At 41.2% G+C, this 10,867-nt stretch overlaps 1 protein-coding gene across 4 annotated transcripts; it reads left to right on the forward strand.

The window, feature by feature from the left end:
- The first annotated feature begins 684 nt into the window (after nucleotides 1-684).
- si:ch73-204p21.2 lies at nucleotides 685-10,144 on the forward strand. Of its 4 annotated transcripts, none has more exons than XM_010878720.5 (6): nucleotides 685-798; nucleotides 3,615-3,756; nucleotides 6,851-6,917; nucleotides 8,149-8,218; nucleotides 8,531-8,605; nucleotides 8,718-10,144. In XM_010878720.5, exons 2-6 carry the CDS (start codon nucleotides 3,623-3,625, stop codon nucleotides 9,953-9,955), a joined length of 1,584 nt encoding a protein of 527 aa, XP_010877022.2. In that variant the 5' UTR covers nucleotides 685-798; nucleotides 3,615-3,622; the 3' UTR covers nucleotides 9,956-10,144. The 4 variants fall into 4 exon arrangements, with proteins under 4 accessions (XP_010877022.2, XP_010877023.2, XP_010877021.2 ...); XM_010878721.3 differs by lacking the exon at nucleotides 685-798 and adding an exon at nucleotides 1,000-1,333 and having other exon boundaries at nucleotides 8,832-10,144; XM_010878719.4 differs by lacking the exon at nucleotides 685-798 and adding an exon at nucleotides 1,001-1,347.
- Nucleotides 10,145-10,867: the final 723 nt, after the last annotated feature.

The raw sequence follows: 10,867 nt of genomic DNA on the forward strand, positions 1-10,867 counted from the left end.
CAGGTTTGTTTGTTACATTTCCCCGAGTGTGACACAAGGGAGTCAAAGGCCTGGCAGGTGTATGTAATTAGCCAATTCAGCTGTTCAGATGTCATCAGAGCCATTTGACCTCAGGCTGGAAACAGACCCATCACACATGTATAGTTAAATTATTTGAACACAACCCATTGGTGATGATCATAAGTTAGAAAATGTTGAGAAAGTTGATGGATTCTTTCTAACTTGTAATGTACACTTTTGTCCATTTGGTGGCAGTGTCTCCTGTCATTATAATCTAACTGAGGGAGCGTTGTGAAGCAGCTATGAATACTTTGAAACAAGAAAAACCACAATGTTACAGTGTTTCTATTGGGAAGCATTTCACAATATTTTGGTTTATTAAAAAAACATTGAACCGATTAATGAGACATTCTGACACATGCCTCTATCAATAATGTGAACCTCTGATGAAAGCACACACAGATGACCTTGCAGATTTAGTGAGCCATGCCCATTATGAATACAGTGGACAAAGCCATTGCATGCACAATGCGTGACTGAATCTGTGCGTCTGTGTGTGTGTCAGAAATGGAGAGTTTTAGCACCGCCCTATAGTTGATGTCTCACTCAGCACACTGGGGTTACATCAAACTATAACCCCTCTACAACAACCTCTACCCAAACACACCGCTGTTCACACTGGCCTGGTTCCTCTTTTTCACTACAAATTACATTTTAATTATTTAGCAGACATTGTTATCCAAAGCAACTTATGCATTCTAAGAAAGCTAGGTGGAACCACCACACAACTCAGTCGTAGTAAGTATATTCTACTTAATAAATGAGTTATCGGCAAATAAAGTACTTTTCACTGCTTTGAGTACAATGCTAAATAAATTGTTGCACAGAATTCAGTCCTATTTTTGACCCAGTAAAAAAGGACAAACCATTTTGCAGTAAGGGTTGAATATAAAGAGCTAACTAAAAGATAATAACTTGAGCTATGATATATATATGATTCTGAATGCTCTTGCGAAGATGTAAATGTGTATCTGGAGGTTGTTTAGAGTGGGTGAGGGAGATGAAGCACGTTCCACCAAGCAAGGAAGAGAGAGAAAGGGGTGGGAATGAGGAAGTCATATGCCAAAGTTGCTGCTGCTCAATGAAAAGAGTAAGAAGAGAGTGAGAGAGAGAGAGAGAGACAGAGAGAGAGGGAAAGAGATGGAGTGAGCCAGTGGCTCTAGTGAACTCTAGATATGGTGCATTTGGATGAGGAGGTGTTGCTGTCTGTTGATCGTCTGTGAGAAGATCACAGACCAATCTGTCTGACCCTGCAGAAGACATACAAAAGACAGTGAGTACCTGTGTGTGAGTACCTGTGTGTGTGTTTGTATTTCTAGGCCTGTATACACTCCAAATACAATATATACTCCAACCATACTGGATGCTTGTTAGCATTTTTTTTGTATCTCCTCAAACTTTATCTAAAATACCATCTGCTATCCATCATCTTTCTTTTTGTCGCTTTATCAACTGGGTTTTCTCATTTATTTTACCGCTTTTCCTCTATCATGTCAGTCACACAGAGGGTCTCACAATACAATATACAGCGTTGGTCAAGGGTTAGTTAGTTGGGGGTTGTGCCCAGATAAAAGAGCTGCCTGTTTGATATTACTGTGCAGTAACCCCTTATCTGTTTCAAAATGCCTGCACAACAAGAGATACTCTTCAACTGGCTTCTAGAAGAATATCAAGAACAGTTTGATATACATTTCCAGAACACAACTATCACAAAAAACAACACAAGACCCTTTTGAAAAAAAAGGTGTTTCACGATTAAAGATTTCAAAGCCTGTATGGAGAAGCACAGTCTGAACCTTCTGACCGTTGACCACATATTTTACCACGCGGTTCTGTATTTGCCCTCTGTCTTGTTTGTTCAGGTATTGCTGTCAATGAATAAACTAGCTGAACTTGAACTTCTTGAAGTTAATAAAAGTAACTTCAAGGAGGGAGGATATTGATAGTCATTCCAATTTTACTGCACTCTGGCAGGAGGACTGGCAATCACTTTTTTTCATCTAACATCAATTTTCATTGTAAATAACTTGCTTCCCTTAGGATACATTCCAACCCTAAAGCAGCAGGCAAAACCTGTTCATTGAAACTTCTTAGAAGTGTGAGTTTTCAGGTGTGGTCGAAACAACCTGCACAAGCGCGTGTGTGAGAGAGTGTGTTTGTGTAAGTGTGTGTGTGTGTTTGTACATAAAGATTGCAATACTTGCCCATGGGTTACCTGGAAGAAAGAAAAATGTCAAAACATACATTGGATTGTTTTAACAAAGTATAGGCTGTGTACTTTGTAACAATTTGAGCAGTTGAATTCGCTCATATGTTTTCATGAGAACAGGCTTGTATTATTCAATCAAAAGGTTTTCAATCAATACCATTTAGATTGGCTCAAATCAATCAGTCATTGATTGTTCATTATACATGTTTTCAGATGTTAGATGTTTTAAATGTTAATGACAATATTTTTCTTTCTTACAGAATGTTGACCTGGATTATGTGTTTAATTGGATTATTACAATCAAGAAGAAGTTATTGTCATAAATCGGAGAAGGCATTTGTTTTATATAAAATAGTAGCATTTACTGTATTACAAATATATTACAATCTCTAGAAGCTCCGTACTGAATGAACATACAATGCTTTCATACAAATGTTTTTTTTAAAAACATTTTTAGAACTGTTTGTCATAATTTAAATTTTTACCTAGAATGATATTTGTCTTATGTGGCAATTGACAACATTGTCAGTCTGTGCATGTGCACATTATTCTTTTAGACACATTTTAAAAACAGAAAATATATTACTCACAGAAATGGAAATCAATCACTTTTTAAATAAAATAGTGGCTAAATGTTCCATTTAGCAGACACATTAGTCCAATGTTTTTGCTATGTACAGATGCAGTATCTTACATTTAACATCTAGTAATTAAAGACATTTTCATCCAACTTTTTGTGTAGTCCAGTTTAAGGCTCCTTACGATTTCCACTTAATCAGTCTGACTTGATTTTGCTCTGACAATTTTTTTTATCAACCCATACTTTCCATTAATTATGAGCCACTTAACAATTCACTTTTCCAGCTGCTGCAGAATTATTTTCTTACTGTCATAAACTTACTCAGATTAAGATAAAGCATCTGTACTGTTAGGGTGTAACCAGACTCCTCACTCTCAAGTGGATTAGACAACACCCCCTAGAGTAGATAAGGATGCAGGCATGGCTTCTTATTAAATTACAATACTGTGAATCTAGTCAACACAGCAAATATGAGCATCATATGAACACTCTCAAATTCTCCTCCAATCAGTAAGGGTGTCGCTGAATCTTTTCACGGCACAAATGTGTTCTCTCTGTTTGGCCAACTTACATTTGATCTTGTAACCATAAATGTGTCCGCGAGTATATATTCATATTGATAGTTTGACTGTACAAATATGATATATGAACACTCCCAGTAGGTATGTCAACGCTTTAATTTCACCAGAGCACACTTGAAAGCATGCATTTGCCCACACTCTCTCCTCCTCTATCTACCTCTCTCACCATGTCCGGCTACCGCAGCAGTTGCCATGGCACCGGTGGGAGAAGCCGCGGGGTCGTGGGCAACAGCCATGCCCGGGTTCTTCCCTCCGGAATTTGCTGTGTTCTCTCTGTTCTTCCTCCTGACCATCATCCTTCTTGCCCTCTGCACCGACTGTGGAAGGTCAGTGAAAAATTCATCTTAACATTATTTGAATAACTTATATTTTTGAATAACTGAGCATTTTACAATTAAGAGTAAAGGACTCAATGTGGAAGGTTGGGGGATACGCAGAAAGTAATGTAGAATAGCAATGTGTATGTAAGAATACACATAGTGTACATTATAAATAGATTATGATTATCATGCTACTTGATTACTCGTGATATAGACACTCTTTAAATACACACTGCTTTACAAAATTAAGGGAACACATAATCACAGTATAACACCAAGTCAGTTAAACTTCTGGCTAGTTAGGAAAAAGAGTCACCTGTTTTGGTGCAAATGAAAGTGACAACAGGTGCACTGGAGAGGAAACAGCAAGACAACCTCCCAAAAGGGAATGGTTTTGCAGGTGGTGGCCACAGACGATTGCTCTCTCCATATCCGTCCTGACTGATTCTTCCCTAGTTTTGCATCTCGCATCAGTGTCACTACTGGTAGCATAAGGCGGTCCCTGCAGCCCATTCAGGTAGTCCAGCTCCTCAGGTAGTCCAGCTATTCCAGGACGGCACATCCATATGTGCCGTCTGCGTTTGCTGTGTCTCCCAGTACAGTCACAATATCATGGAGGAGATGCCAGGAGATGGGCTGTTACACAAGGAGAGCTGGACAGGGCCATAGAATGTCATCAAGCCAGCAACAAGACCAGTATCTGCTCCTTTGTACGAGGCGGAACAGGAACAACACCGCCAGAGCCCTACAAAATGACCTACAGCAGGCTGCTGGTGTGCATGTTTCTGACCAAACTGTCAGAAACAGACTCCATGAGAGTGGCATGAGAGCAGGTTAACACTGAGCACACGTGACAATTGCTCTCTCCTTATCCATTCCTGACTGATTCTTCTCTAGTTTAGCATTTTGCTAGTGTTCTTGTCACTACCGGTAGCATTCCGGTAGTCCAGCTCCTCCTGGATGTCACATCCATACATGCCATTGCAAGAAGGTTTGTTGTGGATAACAGCATGAAGGAGATACCAGGGGATGGTATCTGCTCACAGCCCAGCACCATGCTGCTCGATTGGCATTCGCCAGAGAATACCAGAATTGGCAGGTCCGACATTGGCGCCCCGTTCTCTTCACAGATGAGAGCAGGTTCACACTGAACACGTGACAGACGTAAAAGAGTCTGGAGATGCAGTGGTGAACGTCATGTTGCCTGCAACATCCTCCCGCATCACCGGTTTAGCGATCGGTCAGTGATGGTCTGGGGAGGCATAACCTTGGTGGGTTGCACAGACCTCCATGTGCTAGCCGACAACTCCGCCCACTTTTTTACATTCAGCAAATGCCCCTCGGGAAGGTCTGTGCTGGCACTGTAGCCAATTGTAACATGACTGCTGTTAGGTACCGGGATGAAATCCTCAGAGCCATCGTCAGACCTTACGCAGGTGCAGTGGACCCTGGGTTCCTCCTGGTGCAGGACAATGCCCAGCCTCATGTGGCCAGAGTGTGTAGGCAGTTACTGGATGTCAAAGTCATTGATTCCATTTACTGGCCCTCACGGTCCCCAGACCTGAATCCAATTGAGAACCTCTGGGATGTTATGCATCGGTGCATCCGACACCGCCAAGTAGCGCCGCAGACTGTCCAGGAGCTCCCTGATGCCCTGATCCAGGTCTGGGTGGAGGTCCCACAGGACACCATCTGCCATCTCAACAGGAGTAAACCCAGACGTTGTTGGGAGTGCATACAGGCACGTGGCGGTCATACACACTACTGAGTCACATTATGAGTTGCTGTGATGAAAATCGTGTTTCAAGTTTGAACAGCCAGTGATTTCAAATGTTTATTTAGATTTTCGGTGTGATTTTGGTTTCCATTGACCGCTGTTACGTCATTTTGCTCTCAACAAATTACACAATGTACAGTACAGATTTTGATCTTTGATATACATCTCCGGAAATAATTAAGAGACCACTGCACCTTTTTCTTTCCTTTCCAAAAAGTTGAAAAGGAAGGTTTTGAACAGGAACAGAAGCGTTCAATTTGCAGTGGTCTCTTAATTTTAACCCTTCTGTTCTTCACTTAAAACCTTCCTTTTCAACTTTTTTGGAAAGGAAAGAAAAAGGTGCAGTGGTCTCTTATTTATTTCCGGAGCTGTAGATTTCGTTCATCAAGACCCGATCTGTGATTTACTTGTTTTCAATTATTATTTTTAGCAGTGTACTATAGGTAATCACTAGCTAAAATGTGAAACACACTCACATTCTTGCTTTTATAGTTTCTTTCACACACACATTCCAGACTAGACAAATAATTTCGGTTCCAGGAATTTCTATGGTATGATGCATTGCCACCCCACTCAAATATTTTTATAGTGCCAAAGTGTCAGTACAAGCGTTAAAACTCCTGTGATCAAATTACACTGGTATAGTATTTCAAAATCACACCTATACGGTTTTGGCCATATACCAAAAACATTTTAGCATTATTGCTTAAGTACACAGCAGGTATGAATCAAAATTACTTGTTTACTTTTTAAATAATGTTGGTAAAATGTTTATCATACCAAGGCACTTTCTGCTTTGGTATTTCTGCTTTGCATTGTGCATACAAACAGTGTGGTATTTAGCTGCATACTAAAGCCCTCAGGACTTATTGCTTAAAGTGACATTGTGTGGAATCCGGCCTGTAATGTTGACAAGAATTTTAAACAATAACACAACTGTTTTCCTCCTCCCCTTACCTTACCGAACAAGACCAGGATAGTATTTCACATGTGTGTGTATGTGTGTATGTGTCTGTATGTGTGTGTGTGTGTGTGTGAGGGGGGGGGGGCAAACTGATTGACAGAGTTGCAAGAAAGGGGAATATTTCAGGCCAAAAATGTAAGGAAACATTAAGGAAATGTTTTTTTAATCTTCGAATTGTTGCTGCTATGTATTCATGTTGAAGTCAAAGCAAAAGAATAGGTGGAACTGAAATAAAAGTCAGTAATATTTCATGCACTGTACAATATAGAGCAAAGCAGCCAATTCTTTACAAAGATGTCATCTTGTATCAGTCCATATTGCATTTGTTGTAATATTTCCTCTACGGTGTTCTCCTATAGGCATTCCTTTGAGCTCCGGGACAGCGGTGAGGAGACCGGTATAACCCAGTCAAACCTGATCAGAGTGGTGAGAGACGGGACAGGCAGCACGAATGATGACAGCCATGTCCAGGCTTAAACCTGGGGTCGGGTTTGGGCTCATATAGTCGGGTAGAAAAAGGGTTGAGATTCACTAAGGAAACCAAGAAGTTTAAGGGATCAATGGGACAAAGAGAGGGAACAATGCATAGACCCTTTATAGTAAACACCTGGTTTCCAAATGCATTGCATTGCCCCAGATATCATTCATTGATTATGGAGCAGCCAGTAAAGGTATATTTGCGTTGCAGGACAACGCTCCATTGTATTTGGAGGTCCGCAATCCTGGAATATATTTAACTCTTGCATGTTTTTTGCCGTACGAAGTGCTACTGAAAGGAGGAGGCTGGTAACTTGGTCAAGGAACAGGCATAAGGTCATACACAGGGAATCTAAAAAAGTCAGGCAAAAGTAAAGGAGATTCAAGCTAGAGTCATCATCAGAAAACAGGCTAAGTATCAAAACTAGAGGAAAAGGCAACGGTACAGGTAAGGAACCAAGCTAGGAATTAGAGTCAAAGGCAAACAGGCAGGAACAGGTCGGTACACTAAAGTTCAAATAAAGTACTTAAAAAGGCTTAGTATAGTTGTGTCAGAACAAACAATACATCAGAGAGAAAATAAGAACAAGGACCAAACTAAATAGGCAAGAGATGATGAGAACTGGTGGTGCAGAAAACAGGTGAACCGAATGAAGGTGATGAGGGGTGTGGTTAAACAAAAGAACTGAGCATAGACATATAAAACTAGATCTTGACAAAGAACTATGAAAACTACAAAAAATGTATAAATAACAGACACTAAACAGACTAATTAATAGGCTATCTTTGTTGATGATGATGACTGTATTTGGTCGTGGTCCGCCGCTCAGATAAACTGCTACATTATATTTCATTTCGGGGCAACGGATTTAACATAAAGCTCCAGAAAAAATTGAGTGAGGAACAGAAGCGTTCAATTTGCAGTGGTCTCTTATTTTTAACACTTCTGTTCTTCACTCAAAACGTTCCTTTTCAACTTTTTTGGAAAGGAAAGAAAAAAGTGCAGTGGTCTCTTAATTTTTTCCGGAGCTGTAGTTAGCTAGCTTTATTTCAACAGAACAAGTGCTTAGTAGTTACTTATATTACTAAATAAATAACTATTTAAAAAATATATTGGTTTCTTATACTTCCTTTGCTTCCAAAATGTGTACTCATTCCTGACTGATGTTTTCAATGACAGGTAAAGCTGGAGGATGCCCTGGCTGCAAGAGAGAACCCAATGATCAATGACATCAGAAAAGACGAGAGAGGTTGGAAACCAAACTGCTGCACCTCTTGTGTTTATATTTTCAGCCATAAGCCAAGGGTACCTCCAGATCTGATAGAAAGGCTGTCTAATAGCGTGTAATGTGTTAATCTCCTGCCTGGATTGCGTCTCATACCTGAGGACAGTGTAGTAAGTGTTGCAGAGCATTTTCCAGCGCCAGATTACTACTTTCATCTCTATGAGTTTCTCTCCTTATGCATTTCACCCATGTGTCTATCTGACTTTCACGTAGATTATGCATTGTCTGAGTAGCCTTTTACAGGAAGCTTTTAAAACACTACTTGTGGTTCTCCAGGTGCCTCGCAGATCGTCAATGGAACCCCTGTGATGACAGTTGGATCTCCTTCTCCTACCACCACTGTCAACAACGGTACGCTATCACGTATCACCCATGTGTACTTCAGAAAGAGTATGGAGCTCAGTTTCAGATAACCTAAGCTATAGGTTATGTGAATCATTTCTCTTTGTCTCTTGCTTAATAGCTGACCAAAGGGAAGTCCAGAACTCCATCCCCGAGATCCATTCTCTCCCAGACCCCGTATCTGTGGTGGAGGCTCACAAACCCCTAAAGTCTGTACCTCTTCCTGTCTATTCAGGGGATGCCCTGGAAGCCCCCATTGTAAAAAGCCTTGAATCTGCTGAGGTCCCCATCCTTGGACCTGTGGAAGCCTCCACCTTGGATTTCTCTAATATGAGTAGCCTTAAACCTGTGGAACCAACGGATGTTTCCATCGTGAGCCGTGTCCCAGATGCTCCAGATGGCTTTGGCAACCGGAAGCTCCCCGTCATAAACAGTCTGGAGGCTGTGGACGGGCCCAACGTTGCACCTGCATGTATTCCTCACTGTAATGACCTTGACACCCAAGGTGCCGCCATCATGAATATTCCTGGTAGCCTTGCACCAGTGGATGAACTTATAGGGGACTCAACCATTGTAACGTACCCTGAACCTGTGGATTTCTCCATTGTAAACCAACTTCCACCAGTGGACACCCCTGTTGTGGACAGCTTGGCACCAGTGGATGCTCCCATCATGAACCGACTTAAAAAAGACAATGCCACTATCAGTGACCAACTCAATGTCCCCACTGTGAATGATATTGACCAACTCAATGTCCCCATTTTGAATGATATCGACCTGCTCAATGTCCCCACCATGAATGAGACAGACCTGTTCAATGTCCCCATCCTGTATGACAGTGATCCCCTTGGCTTTGCCATCATGAAGGACCTGGACCTCTTGGACGCCCCTGTGGAGTTCAGCTCCAACTTCGTAGCTCAGCTTGCGGAGAATGGTTGTGTGGCGGGCGAAGACCAGGGGCCATCCTTGAGGCTCCATCCCCAGCACACCTATGAGCTCATAGGGGAGCTCATTCCAGATGTAGCCTCTGTGGAAGTGGACCCGACGACCCCAAGCGATCAAACAAAACCTGAAGTCATCGATGAATCCACCACACAGCCTGATGTTGACGCATCCACGGTCACAGAGCCAGTGGACCTGGCCCTCCGCTACTACGAAAACACAGCTGAACTGGTCCAACAATCGGTGGCAACCAATAATGAGCCAATGACAACCGGGCCAGGGGACGGGACTGACCTTACAAGGAAGGAGGAAGTTAAGAAGAGTTTGAGTGACATGGGGTGGAATCCGATGTATGCTAAGGTGAGCAGGAACTGTCCCACTCCACCCCCGGTCCCTCCTCCGGAGGATGAGGAATAGATGCACCTCTACCTCGCTTATAAGAGAGAAATGGAAAGATGGAGGGAGGATAACTAGCATATCTCATAAGACTTTTAAAAAGCCCTGTATTTTAGCATGTCCTCAATACTATTTACATATGTAAGCAACTGTGCTTTCTTGCTTTCTTTCATTATTAAATAAAATTGCATGTTATAATGGCAATATTAATTGACCTGTCCACGTCTAATAGTCTTGTGAGAGGGTCTTGACGTTTGTATGTACTAACTCATTAGGTGAACCAGTTATTACACAGTAAAACACCTAACTTGTTTTGTTTCTTTGAGATGAATTCAATGTCAAGAATCTCTAGAATTACAGTTTAAACATTTCAATACTATAATGACAACAGTAGTGTATTCTGATCATTAATGTATACTATCTATATCTATCTATACATACTCACACATAAATGTGCATTTATTTTCAATGGTCGTCAGATGGCTATTGACTACAACATGTCTTTACCTAGAAGTAGCAAACCAGAGAAGCTAAGTGTCCGGTAATATCACAAATAGAAATAGATAAAACCTGAAGAATAAGAAACATAGTTAACATATCAGGCCATCACCACACTTGCTTGTTTTAATGGCCTCCAATAATTCACTTCAAAGTGTAAGCTATCTTTCTAAAGAGTTTTCTAAGGCTGGGACACAGGTACATCACTCGAATGTGACTATTTGTTGTAAAGATAAAAAACTTTTTTTATTGACTGTTCTTCTGGGTAGGGGGGTTTAGGATCTAGGCCAATCCGCAAGCCAAACAAGGCAATATGTACTGTAGTAAATATTTTGAAATGTATTTTTTAACATAAAAACCATCAGATTGAGCATTTCAGGGCCAAAGGAAGCTCAGGTTATTTACCTAATACAGAAATATTGTTTAATGAAATTA

This window comes from Esox lucius, chromosome 15, assembly GCF_011004845.1.
Source record: "Esox lucius isolate fEsoLuc1 chromosome 15, fEsoLuc1.pri, whole genome shotgun sequence".
Classification (NCBI taxonomy): Eukaryota; Metazoa; Chordata; class Actinopteri; order Esociformes; family Esocidae; genus Esox; species Esox lucius.

Bases quoted from the DNA above. Each gene is read 5' to 3' on its own strand.
- si:ch73-204p21.2 (XM_010878720.5), top strand. From the start codon at position 3,623: ATGGCACCGGTGGGAGAAGCCGCGGGGTCGTGGGCAACAGCCATGCCC. The intron at 8,219-8,530 runs GTTGGAAACCAA...GTGGTTCTCCAG, and splicing joins CATCAGAAAAGACGAGAGAG to GTGCCTCGCAGATCGTCAAT. The intron at 8,606-8,717 runs GTACGCTATCAC...CTTGCTTAATAG, and splicing joins TACCACCACTGTCAACAACG to CTGACCAAAGGGAAGTCCAG.